Source organism: Mauremys mutica, chromosome 1 (genome assembly GCF_020497125.1).
Source record: "Mauremys mutica isolate MM-2020 ecotype Southern chromosome 1, ASM2049712v1, whole genome shotgun sequence".
NCBI classification, from domain to species: domain Eukaryota; kingdom Metazoa; phylum Chordata; order Testudines; family Geoemydidae; genus Mauremys; species Mauremys mutica.
This window is the reverse complement of record NC_059072.1, coordinates 283,942,205-283,961,854: the sequence shown is the minus strand read 5'-3', so window position 1 is coordinate 283,961,854 and position 19,650 is coordinate 283,942,205. Positions and strand designations below refer to the sequence as shown.

Below are 19,650 nucleotides of genomic sequence, written 5' to 3'. Positions count from 1 at the left end.
TATAATTCTGTGACCACTGCTAACACGTTCGAAAACATCCTTGGGGCAGAAAAGAGGAAGAATGGGAGCACTCAATACTAGCAGTGATCCTGACCTATCAGAAACCAAAGGAATTGCTTGCAAATTGGAAGAATCACATATGAAAATAGGTGTCCTGAAGGTCAAGAGCCAAAAACCAACCCCCCTGTTCCAAGGATGGAATTATTGCTGCAACAGTCAACATCCTGAATTTTGGGGATTTCACAAAGTTGTTTAGGGGGTCTTAGATCTAAAATTGATCTCCATCCTCCTCTCTTTTTCAGGGCCAGGAAATAGTTGGAGTAGATGCTCTTCCCACTGTGCTGAGCTAGAACATTTTTACAGCTCCTATATGTACAGGAGGGAATCAACTTTCTGCCTTAAGAAAGGTTCGCGAGAGGGGTCCCTGAAGAGGCGTGGGTAAGAGGAAAAGGAGGTAAAAACAGATGGAATGCCCCACTCTTGTAACCTCCTACACCCATGTATCTGATGTAATCTACTCCCATGCAAACTGAAAACAAGAGACGTGGTCTCCAAAAAAGGAGGAAGGAGGCAGAATGGTGCACATGCAGCTCAGTTCTATGGGATTGTTTCAGGACCACAACCAACTTGTCATAACTGCTGCTTAGATGTTGATGGGACCTAAGTGGTGGACACTGAAGAAACAGTCTCTTCCTCTGATATCGTAGTTTCTTTTTGAGTGCTTCATAAGGTCTCTCAAAAGTTGGAAATTATGTGAGGCAGGATCTCTGTGCCATCTGGGATTTACTAAATCTTATTTTGTACACAAGTGTGCAAATCCCAAGAGATCTCAAGGTGGCTCTAGAATGCTTTAAGGCAGGGGTTGGCAACCTTCGGCACGCGGCCCATCAGGGTAATCCACTGGCGGGACACGGGGATGTGCTGGTCACCGCTTCTCACAGCTCCCATTGGCCTGGAACAGTGAACTGCGGCCATTGGGAGCTGAGGGGGGCCGTGCCTGTGGACGGTCAATGTAAACAAAATGTCTTGTGGCCCGCCAGTGGATTACCCCGATGGGCCGCATGCCGAAGGTAGCTGACCCCTGCTTTAGGGTATGCAAGTATTTGTCTTTGGATTCCGCAAAAAGTTTGACACCATCAAAGGGAAAGTCCTCAAAGATGTTTTGGACCTCCCTTTCAAATTCTAAAAACTGAAGCCAGGATGCTGTGCATATGACCACTGCTGCAGCAACAGACTGAGCAGCAGTGTCTGCAGCATCTCAGTGAGACCTGAAAAGACGTTCTGGCTAACAGTTGCCCCTAATTGTAGCCTAAGACAGCTCACTCTGTTCAGTTGGTAAATGTTCAATAAAGGTGGAAAAATTGGTGTAATTTGAGTGGTTGTATATAGCCAGGACAGCCTGACAGTTTGCTATTCTAAATTGAAGTGTTGGGGATGAGTAGATCTTGCAGCCAAATCAATTAAGACATTTGTCATAAATAAACAGATCAGGGTTAAGGTCTCTTTTACCTGGAAAGGGTTAACAAGCTCAGTAACCTGAGAAACACCTGACCAGAGGACCAATCAAGGGACAGAATAATTTCAAATCTCTGTGGAGGGAAGCCTTTGTCTGTGTTCCTTGTTTGCTCTGTGTGCTCTCTTTGGATCTAAGAGAGGCCAGACATGTCTCCAAGTTCTCCTGGAGTATTTCCTACTATCCAGTATAGTGAGTATTAGAAAGGCGAATTAGTCTTATAATTTGATTTCTACATTTGAAATTGTGTGTTTGCTGAAGGAAATTCTTTATTTCTGTTGCTGTTACTGATTATGCTGAGGAGGAGGGAGGGGGAAGTCTCTCCAGTTTTTATAAGTTAGACCCTGTATTTTTGCATCCTGGTAATACAGAGAGAGTGTACTTTTTTTTCTTTCTTTAATAAAATCTTTTCTTTTTAGAACTTGATTGATTCTTCTCTTGTTTGCATTTTCAAGGGAAGGGGAGGGGGAGGTGAGTCCCTCTGTGTTGAGTCAAGGATTTGACTCGGTGTGTATCTCTCCGGAGCAGGCTGGAGAGAGGGAAGGGGGGGAGAGGAACTGGCTGTTTCTCTCTCTCTCTCTGGTGAGATTCAAGGGGTTTGAATCTGTGTTCCCAGGGGAAGTTTTTGGGGGAACAGGCAGTGTGTCAGACACTTAGAAAACTGACTGGTGGCAGCGAGAACCAGATCTAAACTAGGATTTTAGTTTAGAGGAGTCCATGCAGGTCCCCATCTTGGAACCCAACAGCTCCAAGTGGGGGAGAAGACCTATGACAACATTGTTGATCTTTATCATACAGAGGGGCTTTAGCAGGACGTGAGGTCTCTGAAAAACTCTTATTTGGAAGAGACAGACTTTAGAGCAGGCTCCTTCTGAGGAGAATGGGCTCTCTTTTTCTAGGTCTTCTCTGAGGATTTACCTCCAACAGATCCAAGTGAATGTGCTGAAGTCAAAGGGGCACTATGTTCACTCCCAGGCCGACATCTGAGGTGAGCGGATGCGCATCCTGGCCTGGATCTGAAGCTGGACAGGGAGAATGCTCCATTGTTAAGAGTCAAAGTCTTTTCTCACGATTCTTCCTACCCCTGCCCTTAAACTCAGACCAGAACTTTTGAGACCAATTCCTCTGAAACAAAGTAAATAGAAATGAGAGGCAGAGAGGCTAATAGACTATTTTTGAATAGAAAGGCACACTAATACTCTGTCTCAGGCTGAGGCGGATGAGAAGGAACTGAGAGCAGTTCTACCGTGCAGCCCTATATAGCCTCCGTGGAAGGCATGAGGATGTGTAGGGCATATATGCAAGTCGAACGAGCACTATTACAAAAAAAATCTCTGATCTCAGGTGTATGGGGTGTAAACACACCTGAAGTGGAGCACCCATGGGGACACTACTCAAAGACAACACAAACACACACACACACACACAGAGCAGAGTGCATTTACTATTACTTTTCAGCTTTTTGATTCATCAACCATAAATTTATACCTAGAATGTGCAAAGCTGCATGAGACCTGGTGGTTAGAGCTTTGGATCCTGTTGGAAGTGCAAGTTCCGGGCTTAGAATACTACATCGGGATTGCATGTCTGGAGCTGAGGGAAGCCTGGAATCAGCAACAACGGCATTGTAACTCCACAGTTCTCTAGTATTTGGTCGAAACCTGACCCAAAAACACAAAGTAAAAAAAAAATATTTCAATGTAGCAAAAAATTAAATTTAACATAAAAAATTAACTGAACCTATTTTAATATTTAAACTTTCTAAACTATTTTAATATCTACTGAAAACTACTTAATGATAGTTCCGACTAGTAGGGAATGTTAGGATTGCAATCCACTGTACCAATGAAATATATGTTATGCAAGATAATCACTATTTATTACAAAAATGTAACGAAAACCCCAAACATTCTTAATAATCTTAAATTCAAACAAACAGATTAGATTATTTAAATTTCAGAACTTCCAAAAAATGTTCTAAGCATGTCTCAGAGCTAACAAGAGACGTTAAAATGGTTGTTGATTTCAGGAGCTTAAAATTGAATTATAGATGTAATACAAGAAGTGACAGTACCAAACTGTAGGGGATGAGGCAAAAAATAACAAAGCTCTAAATTGGAAGCCATAAGGTTACTCAGTTTTGATGCATGTAAATCTTGGGGTTGAGGGGTCCAATATATTTTCGCTTGTTTTTTTCAACAGACAGTACCTTCTTGTGGATGACCCATATGAAGAGGTTTTTTTAAGGGAGAATGATATGAACACAGTAACTTAGCAATGGATTGGAAGAACCTTTTGTGTGCAGGGGAAGCATGGATTAAGATGGAGAAAGGAAATGAAATGAGTAAGAAGTATTTGTTATCAATGGTATATCAATGATGATAGTTAAAATTGACATTGAAATTATTTCACTGCTCAAAGCATGTTAGTAAGGAAAGAACAATAATATTTTGAAGACCTACAGCATCTTTCCTCTCCATCTGATTCATGAAGATAGAAGGGTAGGTGGAAACAAACAAAGCCCTGAGAGCATATAAAAGCCACATGAAGGGGAAGCAGATCCCATAGATCCAAACAGGTCATCTAAACAGATCCCATAGATTTGAGCAGGGCATCTAAGCCCCTGTGAAAAGGATCCAGTCCTGCAGAGCCCAGATGGCCATTCAAGCCCTGGCCCCAAGTCAGACTGCATCCTTTCTAAACAAATGTGGGCTAACTGGCTTCCTCCCTGGCTCTATAGCTGCTACTGCTTGTCCTTCTTATAGACTTTTTGACTCAGGCAGAAATTTATGCAACACTTCTACTTGACTCATTTTCAAGATTTTCTTCACAATCATGATGGCTAGAAACTTCTCTCTAAATGAAAGCTGAGATTCTGATGTCATCACAGAGCCTTAAGCATACAACTATTGCCTTAACTCATCTCTGCTCATAGGTGTATCTGAACTCTGATGAAGAGAACTCAATCTTGAAGAGACCATCAGAGCACACGTTTTGAATATATGAAGGTTAGTAACCTGTAACCGAGGTTCTTCAATATGGACTCTGCATATTGACACTCATGGGATGCTCTGACTGATGCAGCCCAAATGGTAAAATTCTACCAGCAATAGCTGTTGAAGCATCCAAGCAGCTCCCTTACACTCTCCTCCCTACTCCTATAGAATTCTCGAGTTCTAGGGCAAGAGTTTAAAAGGAGTGTGATGACCCACCACCTCAGTTCATTCAACTGCAACCCCCAGTCGTCTGGTAAGTAGGACTCTGAGGTAGTAGGGAAAGGTGGGTGGGGAGTGTGAATATCCAGAGTTCATCTTGAAGAATCTCAGTTACAGGTAAGTAAACTTAATTTCTTCCTTTGAATGTCCTCTGCATACTCCTACTCATGGGATGGATTAACAAGTACTCTGACCCAAGGGGGTAGAACCTGGCATTTTAGTTAAACAAGTTGTGCATGGCTGCCTTGCCAAACTTTGCACCAGATCTAGATTCCAAGTCTAAAGAACAATGATTAGTAAAAGTGTGAACACAACTCTGGGTTGCTATTGTACATATCTTCACCAGAGAACTGTATCTAGAGAAAGCCATGCAAGCTGCCTTTGATTTTTCTGAATGAGTTCTGCTGCCTTGAGGAATGGATAATCCCTTCAATTTATATGTTTCATAAATACCAAATCTAACCCATCTAGAGAAATTCTGTATATAAACAGCTTTTCCCTTGTTTTTTGGTCCACAAGCTCTGAACATCTTGGAAGACTGTCTAAATGTTGTAGTCCTATCTAAATAAAAAGACAATACTCTCTTCACATACAACATGTGTAATTTAGCATCCCCATCATGAGTATGGGGTTTGTGAAAGATGACTGGTAAAATTATAGATTGATTTATGTGAAAAATCAGAGAATTTTTTTGGTAAAAACTTAGGATGAGCACAAAGAACCACTGTATCCTCATGAAAAATAGCGAATGGTGGATCAGTGATTAATGCATGTAATTCACTTATGCATGTTGCAGAAGTGTTTGCTATCAAAACCACTATTTTTTATAGACAAATGAAATAAAGAACAGGTTCAAAGGGGGGGTCCCATTAATTGTGTTGTAATACATTCAGATTCCAAGAGAGCACAGGAGTTTTTATTGCAGGATACAAATTATTAAGGCTTTTTTAAAACCTCTTAACTGTATCTCATTAGCGAAAACTGATTTTCCCTCTACAGGTACATGATATGCTGACATGGCTGAGATATGAAGCTTAACTGAAGATAAAAAAAATTATGTTTTTAATACAATAAATATTCTAATACATAATTAATTGTTGCCATATAAGGATCCATGTTATACATGGAAATCCACAATAAAAATCTCTTCCATTTAAGACTATAGCACTTTTGTGTGGATTCCTTTCTAGACTAAAACCGTACATTCTGTACTTCTAATGAAAGCCTTTCTTCTAGCTCATCTAAAGATCTATTCCCCACGCAGTCAAGTGAAGGGACCAAAGGTTCAGATGCATAATTTCACAGATATAATGCTGTCATATAGTCTATTACTAACAGAATTGCTTTGTTTTTGAGTTGACATAGAAAATACATTAGAGCTATTCTATCAGTTCTAAAATATTGATGTGTAAGTTCCTTTGATGAACAATGATCTCTGACCAACAATTCACTGTTCTGATGGGCTCCCCATCCTAGGGTAGATGTATCCATGATCAGTATTACTGATGATGTAAGGGACTGAAAAAGTACATCTTTCATTGCATTTGATTGTCTGTCCACCACGTTAAATTATAACATCTGATGTGGAATTAATATTTTTCAATGAATATTGTCTAAACCTGGTTTGTAATTCTTTGCTAACTAGTGTTGAAGACCTCATTTGAAGACTAGCATAAGGAGGCACTGCTGTGGTTGATGCCAACAGACCCAACAACTGAAGGACGAAAAGAATCAATTGTCTTGGTAACCGGCAGAGGAAATACATACATCTTTTTATGTTGATCTCTCTCCCCTCTGGGAGAACAGAACAGTACTCTTCACAGTTGAATCCACTATGTCTCCTATACAAAGAACCCTTTAAATAGGGTTTAGACATGGCTTTTCCCAGTTTACTGGTAATGACAGACTGACAAACAGTGAATATATTTAATTTACAAGATCTCTTCCCTAAATGACACTTATTAAATCATCTAGGTACAAGTATACATACATCCCCTGCCGCCTTAGGTATACTGCCACAACAGACAGGCATTTTGTAAATACCCTGGGTGCTGCAGATAACTCAAAAGGGAGGGCCTTGTATTGAAAAATAGTCGTCTCCAACAATGAAACCGGAAAATTTCAATGACATTGTTTACAGAAATGTGGAAGTATGGGTCTTAAGATCAGAACTGCAAAACAATCCTGGAGGGAAAGAGGTGGTGTTAGAGACAACATGCAGAAGTGAAGTTCTTTTATATAAAGTGTTTAATTTCCTTAAATCAAGACCTCTTTCCTCTGTGATCTCATGAAACTACCTCTACTACACCTAACTATAGTAGAGATTGGAAATCCTTTTTTTAGCAAATCAAGATGACTGATCTCTGTCCAAATATGAAGTGGGTGGCTTGTTGGAGGGAGAGGTTCTGAACTGAACTGTATAACCGTATAAAAGAGTTTTAATATCCATCTGTCCAATGTTAACAACTCCCACTGCTGAAAGAAAATGGGACAACTAGTCCCCAAACTGTGGATTAAACAATGCCCATACTGGCTGGCTCGAAGCTCCGTGTCATTATGTCAAATCCGATGCACGGCTGAAGATGAAGATGACAAAACTTTCCTTTTATTATTGTAAGGTTTAACATTCTTCCTCCATTGATGTTGATATTGTGAAGTATGATGTTTCGAATGAAAATGATATGCCCTTCTCTGGTAACTGTAATGATGTGGAGACAAAGAAGGTGGATATTGCCTTTGCTACCTGTTTAATGAAGTAGGATATGACTTCTTTCCTACTTAAAGAAACCTAAAGATCTAGCAGATCTTACATTTTTCATGCTCTCCGGTACCTCTTTAGTCTGAACACTCAACAGACTATTCTCCTTCAAATGGAAGGTCCACGAGCCTCATTTCTGTCTCATAAGGGAGTCCCACCAACCTTAACCAGGTGTGTCTCCTTAGTGAGACAGCGAAAACTACTGATCTTGCTGAAATATCTGAGGATTCAAAGCGACTGTCAACTGTAGCTTAGCAACATTCAGTCCTTCAGTCAAAATAGCATTTGATAACCTTTGGTGGTCCTCTAGAAGCACATTAAGAAAAGGACATTTTGCTCCAGAAATGGTATTGGTACCTAGCCATGACAGCTTCATAGTTGAATATGCACATGCTGATTTTCTCTGAAGAAAATATATTTCTTCCTAATACATTCAGCCTCTTCCCTTCTTTATCCAATGGAGCAGAGTGAGCTTGGGCACTTTTTGATCTGTGAAATGTCACTTTGACCACCAATGAATTAGGAGGCAGGTAAGTACGAAACATCGCAAGTCCTTCTTCAGAGAACTGATATATCATCTTTAGAGAGAAGCTGAGTGGTTGACATATTTCATAACAAGGGAAATATGATTAGTTATCTAACCACTGACCCCAAAATATCACAGAGGATGTGATGATTCCTCCACAAAAACAGAAGGAATATCTAGCATCTTTGACATTCAAGATACTAACTCCTGAAAGGCTATAGCATCTTCTGATGGTGATGATACTGAGATGTCCTCCACATTTCCATTTGGAGAAGACACGTCCCTTAATTCTGAATCAGAATCTACCCGCTCCAGCTTGTCCTCATCTTTTACCAATTTCCTTAGGTGACTTCTTATGAGGAAGCTGTATTGGCTGGTCTTTATCCATTGGATTCAACAACTGAATGTCATCCTAATATAGTTTTGCTGAAAGTCTGTCCTCACACCTTCCTAATAAGGTGCCCAAAATGGCCAGTGAGACCATCTTACTAAAGGAGGTATCTACCACTCAGGCCAAAACCCCACTGGATAGATCAAGCTGGAAATATTTCTGTGCCTGCGGATTCAGCAGACCTGCACTGAACTGGTTATAATAATTTTTTCCTGTTCTAATCTGTGATCTGTATTTCTCTTCTAGCTCCAAATCACTCAAGGCTCAGACAGGACTTGAGACAATAACCTCCTTGAAATGGAGAGCAGAGAACAGTTCTTCTCCAGGGATCTTAATAGAATACAGCAGCACAGTGCTGCTGACTCTCAGAAAAGCAGTCAGTCTGATTGCTTGCAGCAGCCCAAGTGATGTGTCCTAAGAAGCAGTACCAGACTCAAGTGTCAATGGAGCCACAGATGGATCCATATGATGAACTACTGCTTTAACAGTATTGTGCCAGTTAACAAACCCTCATCAGTTCTCTTAACTGGATCCTTAGATCTCACCATAAGGCCAGGCTCCTCCAGATGTGATATTGTCGGATCTTTACAAGGACAACTCCCAACTCTGAGCTGAGATCTTAATTCAGATCCTGGCTCTATAAATAGATTCTGTCCTTGTAAATCTCTCTCTCAGATTGGTTCTTTGTATTGAGGCAGACATCAAGGCGATCTGCACATATTTTCTTGGTACTGCAACCAATACTTTCTGAAATGGGACAGCTATGGAAACAGTTTATCACTGATCCAAAACTTTTCTTTTTTGGATCCTTAACTATGACAGATCCTGTATCTGACACAGAAGCTGAATCTGTTTTTTTTCCCCAGCCGAAATGACTGGAACTACAACCACACTCTGAGAATCTGCTGCCACTGTCAGTGATTCCTGCAATAAAACTGACTGGAGCCTATTTCATCTCTCGCACTCTTAGCCCTTGCGATAAACATTAAGCAGATTGTCAAGTATCAGGGGGTAGCCGTGTAAGTCTGAAGAAGCGCATCTGAAGAAATGGGTTTTTTACCCACAAAAGCTTATGCCCAAATAAATCTGTTAGTCTTTAAGGTGCCACCAGACTCCTCGTTGTTTTTATTAAGCAGATTGGATATTCAGAGGGAGAACGATCTTCCCCCAAGCATGCCAAGCATCTGATATGTGCATCTGATGCTGGGATACTGCCGGTCACAAGAAACATCTTTTGAATCCAAGCTTCTTAATCTTCTGATCCAACATGTTATCCTTTAGCTACCTACCTCTAAGTAATAATATATAACTATATGCACTTAGGCAACAACTAACCAATACAAACTATCTAGTTACTATTCCATAAGGATCACACAGCAACAGGGACCAAGGGAGGCACATAGACACTCCAATGGCTACTACTAGTAGAATCTTACCATTCAGGCTGCACTGCACTGGTTGGAGCATTCTATGAGTGGGAATATACAGAGGACACTCGAAGGAAGAGCTATAATCTATTGTGAATGTCCTCTTATTTTTATGTCTCAAGTGGGCAGAGCTTAGAAGAGTACCACTTCTTTCCCCTTCTGATCAGCTGTGATCAGTGAGACTGCTGAGGAAGATCCTTCGGTAACTGAATTGAGAGATTAAGACATGAACAAGTGGTTTAACTGTTGGGCAAGGCAAGAAGATTCAGATACACGATACATTGTGGAAGAATAAACAGTAAAATCTGAATAAGGCTTGGACACAATGCAAGGAAAACAGACGGAGGAATTTAAGATTACCAAATATTTTGAGCCTGGAGGAGTTGTTGAAAATAACAGAGACCAAATGATGTGATAAGAATTCAGGAGGAAAAAGAAGGAGCTCTGTTTAGGCCATGTTGAGCTCAAGTGGACAGCAAGCCATCCAAGAAGAAAAAACAGAGATACAGTTTGTCACAGGGTAGCTGGTTGCTCTGATACCTGTCAGTAAGGCTCAGTCTAAGTCCAATTCAGTTAAAGAAGGCCTAAAAAGGGTTGGTAGTAGGCAGCTGGAGGGAGGAAAGACTGAGATAGGTTGAGCCCTGGAGGGGAATGGACAGAGCAAGCTAAGCCCCGCGGAGGAAAAGCCACACTGGAGTGCAATTAGCTCCTACTGTGGGTCCCTAGAGCAAGAGGCCCAGAGGCTCGGGGAAGCAGCTCTGTGGCTGCTGTTCCAGGATGGGAGCAGAGCTGATTACGGCTGGGAAGTTGCCAGGAGCAGGTGAGCTAGAAACCTCTGGCAGGGCTGAGCCTAAAGCCTGGGGCCAATGACTGAGTTGAGACTGTTTTCTGTTTAAAGAAATAAACCTCCTTGAAAAGACTGGGTGTGACAGCACATGCTTTGGAGCCAGGGAGAAGCAAAAGGCCTGGCACATATATAAAGGAGATTAAACAGAAGCCTTCTTATGATAGGTAACAGAAATGATAGTTGATCCTATGTGAGCAGATGATGCTACCCAAAATTGTTCTAATAAATTCAATCTTATTTCTATACTGATGCCCCCTTTCTGTGACTACAAACCACACTTGCCTCCAAATAACATCATAAACAGGATCCAGACATACTCCAAACCCTTGAAGATCCTCCTGTTCAGAATCATTAAATGTCTTGCAACTCCCATCTACTTTATTTATCAGAAGACATTTAAACGGAGGCGGTTCTGACATAGAAGCAGGGACCAAACCTGGAAAAAATAGACAAATAGTCCATCTGTCACATGCTAGCCTCCATCTCTGAAGTAATAATAATAATGTAAGGAAGAGTACACTCATAGTACAATATCTAATAGATGTGATGAGATGTTTTTAACTGCACTGGAACATTAAAAATTTAAGAGTAGCTTGGAGGATTTTTATTTGTATTAATAATAAAATTACATTTGTAAATCAATTAAGAGTACCATATAAAATGTAAATACCCTAAAAGTAAAATGGAGTGTCATAAGATAAGAGTTTACTCAATTTGCATCTTTTACTTACTACCTCCACTGCTTGCATTGTAATGTTTCAAGTTCCTTCACTAAATGTATGTTAAATGAACTAATTTACAATACTGTTGAAGAGCTCTTACCTATTATATGCCTGCTTGCAAAGATCTCAGACGTGGCTAGAACATGAGAGTTAATGAGAGCTTCATCAATCCGAAGAAAAGTCTGATCTCCACTTGCTCCAATCCAAGTAGCTTTGCGTCCATATTTAGATCCAATATTAGGCATAGGTGCTGGCTTTGCATTCCAGTAAGGCATATCCAAAATTGGTCTGCCAAGCTGTCCCTTCTAAAGAAAGAAATCAGTAATTAGTAAATACTAGCAACAATAGTTTCAGAAGGATAAAATAGCAGTTTCAATATACAAAATGGAAAATTGGAAAAAGATGACCCATTAAAAGTTTACTTCATAATGCTATCATACTGTGGCATGTGGCCTCGAGGGAAGGGGCGGCACAGGGGGTGGGGCCACTGTTCAGGCACCACTGTGTGTACACACACACACTTTTAGGAAGCTTCCAGTACTCCTGGGATGAGGTATTCTCTTTTATTGGACCAACTTCAGTTAGTGAGAGACAAATTTTTGAGTTTACAGAGAGCTCTTCTTCAGGTCTGGGAAACTAACTCAAAATATGTCTGCTAAATGCAAGGTTTGAACAGATTGTTTAGCATACATAGATAAATATTTCAAGGGACCATTCAAGGTAATGTGGTTTATTAACACCACTCTAGTCATACGGAGAGAAGGAAGAGGGGAGGAAGCAGCTGGGGAGGGGGGAGGTTGTTAGTGGGTTTCAGATTGTTGTAATAAGCCCTAAATCCAGTGCCTCTATTCAGTCGATGATTTTTAGTGTCTGGCAAAGTTACGAATTTAAGCTACATTCTACAATTTTTAACCTTACGTGTTTGAATCAGCCCTACTACTGGTGTGAGGAAAATGGAGGTGGTGCCTCCCACAACTTCCCTTGCAGCCCAAGAAGCAGCTCTGATGTGAGTCAGGAGTGCGATGAACAGTAACAATCTTCTCCATGCATTATCTTCTCATGTAGTAATATTCTACAGGTGTCATGAATCCCACCACGTTAGTTTGCAGATAGTTTTGACATTAATGCCAATTGGAAAAAAAAAGTTCCCCTTGTAAACGATGTAAATTTGATATGGGAGACACTAAGGAACAGCGGGAGATTTTCAGAGTCATGCTTTTCTAACCAGATTTAAAATAAAGACACACAAACACTTAATATGCACAGGCATAAGTTAGGTATATGCAAATGTGTGGAACTGTGAAAAAAAATTCTAAAAACTATTTACTATAACTCTAAGTGTACAATATATAGATAAAAACTATTTCCAAAAGTAAAGAAATGTTTCCTTACAGAGAAACTTCCAAATGTGAAGACCTGTCCATCCATTAAGAGAATGGCTGTATGGTTGCTTCCTGCAGTAACTTGCGTGCTAGGACCTGGTAATGCCTGTACCAGAGTGGGACATCCCCTATGTCAAAATAAAACCACACCAGTATCAGTGCATCTTTATGCAATATTTAACACATGCAATATTAATGTTAGTAACTGTGCAGCTGATCACAAAGTAATATTGTTATTGTCATTTGTCAGATACTATCTGGAATACTATTTGTACAACCATGCAACTGAACATTTGTCTAGTATTCTGGTCCCAAGCATGGCTGGCAAGACTACTGGATGACTCTCTGCCCCAGCTGTCTAGGGAAGGGCAGAGGGGGAGAGAAGATCCTGGTTCTGCATCTCTCAAATGGAGGGAAAGGCATTAGAACATCCCTCTTTCCCCCAAAGTCCATAGATACTAGGAAGAATAATCTCACCAGAAGACCTGAAAAGTCTTCTGTGTGCCTCCCAAATACAGATGTGTTTGAGGAGTGTTCAACTGGAGTGGAAGTAGTGAGTGTATCTGAGGGAGAGGACAGTAGTGGTGAGTGGAGGGAACCCTGAAGTGATAGATTAGAAAAGAAGCATTGAGATTGAGAGGTGAGAAAAAAAATAACATTGAGGTGAGCAAATTAAAGGCCTGACAATTCAAAACTAACTTCAGTGGGCTTTGGAGCATGGCCTAAGTGCTTGCCTACACTTGCAAATTGTTTCAGATTAAGGTAGGGTCTAAATTTAAAGTGGAACAGCTATTCCAGAATAACCTCATATGTAGAGAATCCCTGATGACTAGAGGGAAGGACAATGGAGAGATTAGGCATGAGAAAAAAGAGAGAAGAAGAGCAAGAGAATACAAGGTAAGGAAGGACACTGAACATGAAAAGAAAAATAAAATCATAGAATCTCAGGGTTGGAAGGGACCTCAGGAGGTCATCTAGTCCAACCCCCTGCTCAAAGCAGGACCAAACCCAACTAAATCATCCCAGCCAGGGCTTTGTCAAGCCTGACCTTAAAAACTTCTAAGGAAGGAGATTCCACTACCTCCCTAGGTAACCCATTCCAGTTCTTCACCACCCTACTAGTGAAAAAGTTTTTCCTAATGTCCAACCTAAACCTCCCCCTCTGCAACTTGAGACCATTACTCCTTGTTCTGTCATCTTCTACCACTGAGAACAGTCTAGATCCATCCTCTTTGGAACCCCCTTTCAGGTAGTTGAAAGCAGCTATCAAATCCCCCCTCATTCTTCTCTTCTGCAGACTAAACAATCCCAGTTCCCTCAGCCTCTCCTCATAAGTCATGTGCTCCAGACCCCTAATCATTTTTATTGCCCTCCGCTGGACTCTCTCCAATTTGTCCACATCCTTCTTGTAGTGTGGGGCCCAAAACTGGACACAGTACTCTAAATGAGGCCTCACCAGTGCTGAGTAGGGGGGAATGATCACATCCCTCGATCTGCTGGAAATGCCCCTACTTATACAACCCAAAATGCCATTAGCCTTCTTGGCAACAAGGGCACACTGTTGACTCATATTCAGCTTTTCGTCCACCGTAACCCCTAGGTCCTTTTCTGCAGAACTGCTGCCCAGCCATTCGGTCCCTAGTCTGTAGCAGTGCATGGGATTCTTCCGTCCTAAGTGCAGGACTCTGCACTTGTCCTTGTTGAACCTCATCATATTTCTTTTGGCCCAATCCTCTAATTTGTCTAGGTCCCTCTGTATCCTATCCCTACCCTCCAGCGTATCAACCACTCCTCCCAGTTTAGTGTCATCTGCAAACTTGCTAAGGGTGCAGTCCACACCATCCTCCAGATCGTTAATGAAGATATTGAATAAAACCGGCCCCAGCACCGACCTTTGGGGCACTCCACTTGATACCGGCTGCCAACTAGACATGGAACCATTGATCACTACCCGTTGAGCCCGACCATCTAGCCAGTTTTCTATCCACCTTACCGTCCTTTCATCCAGCCCATACTTCTTTAACTTGCTGGCAAGAATACTGTGGGAGTCTGTATCAAAAGCTTTGCTAAAGTCCGGAAATAGCACATCCACTGCTTTTTTTGTGTAAAGATACACAAAGATATATAATTAAGGAAAGAAAATCTCGAGCCGAGGAGTAAAAGCGGTAATGTACAAGTGAAATGTATATTAGCAAGTTACATTATTTAAGATGCTGTAGAAAACTCAGTTCTTATTGGTCAGCAATATGCTCATTTGGACAGATGTGGTTCCCTCTGCACAAAGGTTATCATTCTAAAATAGTTAAAGTAGCAAAACACCAGATATTGATGATAATCCAAAACAAAAATGTTACTGTGATGTTAAGGCTAGAATTTGAAACACTGAAAACAAGGGAAAATAAAGTTAGGAGCTTATAGGAACATTATTCTCTGCAACTGCACAATCCTGTATATTTTATGGTATAGATACAACAAAATGAACAGTAAATATATTAAATTACACATTTAGGGCTCGATCCTGAGGTGCTCTGCACCTTTCAGGACCAGGCACTTAAATATTAAAGCAGGAATAAAATATTATATACTTACACAATGGCAATATATATATATATATAATATAGTCTTATCTGACGAAAAAATTCTCTGGAACCCTATTTACATTAATTCTTATGGGGAAATTGGATTCTCTTAACATCACTTCACTTACAGTAGCATTTTTCAGGAACATAACTACAATGTTAACCAAGAGTTACTGTATACTGGCAAAGCACTCCTAAGATGTAGATGTGGCCTAAATTATCTCTTTACTTTAATATGTGCTTCCACTAGCCATACATACTCTTCTTACCCTCTTCCTCTCCGGCCCTGTTCCCCTCACCTAGCTTCCCTTCAACTTTTGTTTCAAATAGCTTATTGTCTCATAAGCCCATCCAAAAAACCCCAAACTGTGCAACATGATGTTTGCTGCTATCACGCTGTTCACTTTGCTTGTGTGTTATATCTCTTCCCCCACACTGTGTCTGTCTTGCTTATTTCGATAGCATGAGCTTCAGGGCAAGGGCCATCTACTACTCTGTGTTTGTACAGTGCCTAGCACAATGGGACCTCATTCTTGGTTGGTCTTTAGTCACTACTGTAAGAGACATAATATAAAGAAGTTTCTTTACTGAAGTTCTTAAGGGCATAAGGACTTCAGCATATATATTTTTACCTTGTGGAATTCACAAACTTTGCAGATTTTTTGGCACTAAAATCTTTATCCACTGCAGTCTTAATATGTCTGGGAAACTACAATGCATGAAGGGAATCTGCAAAAACTTTAAAAAACATTTCATCTTTGGGACCAGACAATGTATAGAAATTTTCAGACCAAAGAAAAAGCTACACACTTTGAATTGTATGATAGTTTTCATAAACTAAAGTTTTTTAAATACTTTGGGGACTGAAATTTTCCCTGGTTGCTATCTGCTAGAAGGCAGGTACTGTTTGTTCTTAAAAAGTCTGAGCAAAGTCCCTTCCTGCTATTTTTTTGAGTAACTGGTAATAGAAGGAAACACTTTTCCCCAGAGTAAAATTCCTGTAACCATTTTTTTTTAAAAGACATAGCAACACAACATTTAGATCTTCATGTGAACAGTTCTTTGAAGACTAAATGCTTTTAGCTTATTCTAGAGGAAAATAAAGTTGAAACAGCTGACACTGATTCTGAGTATGCGCAGGAGACATTTTCTAAAATGTTTAGTAGAGCTTAAGGAAGTCCTGCCCTATTTATGTCACTCCTGAATATTCTCCCTGCCTCATCTAAGCAGGGAGAATATATCCATTATATGTAATCCAATTCATAGGTACGGAATGAAATTCAATAGTACAAATATGTCCTTTAACCTATTTACAACATACCTGCAATTAACGTCTCCATGTCCCAGCTGCCCATGCTGCCCATATCCAAATGTGTAAACATCACCATTCTCCATCAAAACCACTAAAAATAAAATGTTTTGTTTTCAGAATATTTTTTCCTGACAATTTGAAGGACCTCACACATCCATGGTTTGATGTGTACTTTATATTACTAAAAATATTTGTAGATGGTAATAATTTTACCCTCATTGGCTTTAACTTAAGTTCTTGATCCTGCAAAGACTTGCATACAATTAACTAAGCCTGAGAGTAGTCCCACTGAAGCCATTCCCTGGTAAAAGAAAAGCTATCAAAATGTTTAACACTAATTACATTTTTCATCTGTTAATTTAAACAAACTGATTATAGAACTAACCATGTCAAATATGTTTTTGTTCAACAGTTTAATTACAAAAATCAAATTTTCATTTGAACAAACAAAAAGTAGCAATCAGAACAAAATTAGAAAAAGTAACTGCTGGATTAAATTATCAGGTAACTGACTGCCATAAGCATTTATTACATTTGTTTGCGTACTAAGAACCTGGGCAGACTGATTCTCATCTTTCTGGGGAAAAATATTATTCCACCCTTAAAATCCACTTTATCAAATCCACTGATTTCCCATTCACCTCTCTATTTCCTAATATGTCTTGTTTCTGTGTGTTTGAGTTTCTTCACAGCGAGTTCTTTAGTACTGTACAAAACACAATACTGTACCTGCCCAATAATATTGTCAGCATGAAACAATTTTCTTGAATAAAACAAGGATAATATATTTGCACAGTCGCTTTTGTGATCATAACTGTACTTTAAAACAATTTTTTTTCCATGCTAGAGATAATTTGGGAGCCTCCAATCAATGCTGGTTATAATGCTGGATTATAATTTGTTCCAATGGCACTCCAAATTAACTACAAAACTCACTAAAATTATTATAACAATAAATATTGCCTTGTGGTCAAATTCTGAACCTACTCTTTTTGGAACTGAGGGCCCTTGGAAGCATAACAGATGCAGTTCCACCACATAGGGGTTAATAATATATGTGGTCCCATGGGATACCCATCCCCTGCACAGTTCAGAATTAGAGTGGCAACTGGCAGGAAGAGTGGAGTGAAGCAGCAGTAGAGGATGGTTTCTTGATCACTGTATGGTTTCTTAACCCTCCTTCAGTGGTGAAGAGGACTGAAGTTGGCTGCAGATGTTAATCCAACCTAATCACTCCTTTGCACCCCCACAGAGATGGCTAATCAAGATATCCAATAGAATGCCGAAGCCTAGAATTACAGTAGAACCTCCGAGTTATGAATACCAGATTTACAAACTGACCAGTCAACCATTTACCTCATTTGGAACGGAAGTACACAATCAGGCAGCAGCAGAGACAAAAAAATACAGTACAGTACTGTATTAAATATAAACTATTAAAAAAATAAAGGGAAAGCAGCATTTTTCTTCTGCATAGTAAAGTTCCAAATCTGTATTAAGTCAATGTTCAGTTGTAAACTTTTGAAAGAACCACCATAACATTTCGTTCAGTTACAAACATTTAAGAGTTACAAACAACCTCCATTCCTGAGGTATTCATATTTCTGAGGTTCCACTGTACCCCAAAAATATCAATGATTTGAAACTTACTTGGGTAAGGAATAACAACACCTTTCCTTAGAGAAGGCAGTTCATGGTAGTTATACGAGTGGAAGGGCATATGATCACATTTTTTTTCAACAAGTGCACGCATTAGATAAAAGCTGTAGCTTTGTACCTGAATGGTGAAACCCACAACTGACTTGTACTGCCCGGAGTTCACAGTCAAAATGGACAGCCCCTGGAGGATAGGTTGTGATTTTGCTGGCATCCTTCTCACCCCTTTCTCCACTTCCGTCTACAAACATAATTCATAGTTATATTCCTATTCTTTTCAAGAAGCAAATTTAAGAATAATGAACAATGAGCAAGGGTGGGAAAAGAAAACACTGAACAAGGTAACAGCAAGAACAACTTGCAGTACAGCAGATTAAAGAGGTCAAAATGCATATACTGATAATAAAGCAGATTTTGAGATATGATACACTGAAATTCTATTTGCGAACAAACAATCTCCTAATGCACACGGTTCTGGACTGGGGGAAAAAACTATTAACCTAGTTAATAACTTCTGCAGCATGAACAAGTTAATTTAACTCAGCAAAACAGGAATTAATATAATGTATATGTGTTAAATACACACACTTGTTGCATGAAAATTGTACTGCACCTCCGCTTCTTTAAGAAAACGACCATAGTTGCACATATAGTTCTGTCAATTTACAAACAAATTAGCCATTCTCCTATCTGCTCCTTTTTATACAAACATGATGGTGTGTATAAGAGATTTTTTACATGAGTCTGAGTTGGTCATGTTACCTCTGTTTTACAAAACCATAAATGCAGTTCATCCCAAACAAGTGCTGGTAAACCCTTTGTCACAAAACCCATTGAAAATTTGTTTAAGATACATTTTTCAGAATCTATTTTAGTGTTTTTTGTTTTTTTTTAAAATAGCACTACTGCTTTCCATGTAAAGACAGGTTGCACTAGGTACCATGTACAGACTTAGAGGTGACAAAATAAAGAGAATATCTTTGTAAATGTCTGGAAATTAATTAAAATACCTTTTCTATAAATTAGGGTGTCATTTTAGGATACTATAAAACAGATTGGCAATGGATTTGCACATGGAAATGAGGGAAGGCGCTTGCATAATAAATGCAGGAAGCTAGCAAAACAGAAGAACAGGCAGAAAGCTCCTTGTCATTAGACCAGCTGGTAAAGTGAAGAAAGCTGATTGGGAAAGCTCCATGGAAAGAGTGAGAGTATAATTACTATCCTTTAATTTGCTAGTCTTGCCACTGTTGCTGGCCACAATGGCACCAGAGCATCCTGCTGCTGCTATTACTAAAAAAGGTCAGTAAACACCTGTAGCT

General features: G+C 39.8%; 1 protein-coding gene across 5 annotated transcripts in view; it reads right to left on the bottom strand.

The window, feature by feature from the left end:
• MYCBP2 (MYC binding protein 2) overlaps positions 1 to 19,650 on the bottom strand; it is a 415,400-nt gene that overhangs the window by 259,963 nt on the left and 135,787 nt on the right. For all 5 annotated transcript variants that reach the window (XM_045011267.1, XM_045011270.1, XM_045011275.1 and 2 more), the window contains 6 exons: positions 18,450 to 18,569; positions 16,682 to 16,763; positions 12,792 to 12,909; positions 11,500 to 11,704; positions 10,960 to 11,113; positions 3,002 to 3,174 (listed from right to left, as the gene is read on the bottom strand). In XM_045011267.1, the coding sequence (XP_044867202.1) occupies positions 3,002 to 3,174; positions 10,960 to 11,113; positions 11,500 to 11,704; positions 12,792 to 12,909; positions 16,682 to 16,763; positions 18,450 to 18,569 (852 nt within the window). The remainder of the gene's footprint in view (positions 1 to 3,001; positions 3,175 to 10,959; positions 11,114 to 11,499; positions 11,705 to 12,791; positions 12,910 to 16,681; positions 16,764 to 18,449; positions 18,570 to 19,650) is intronic.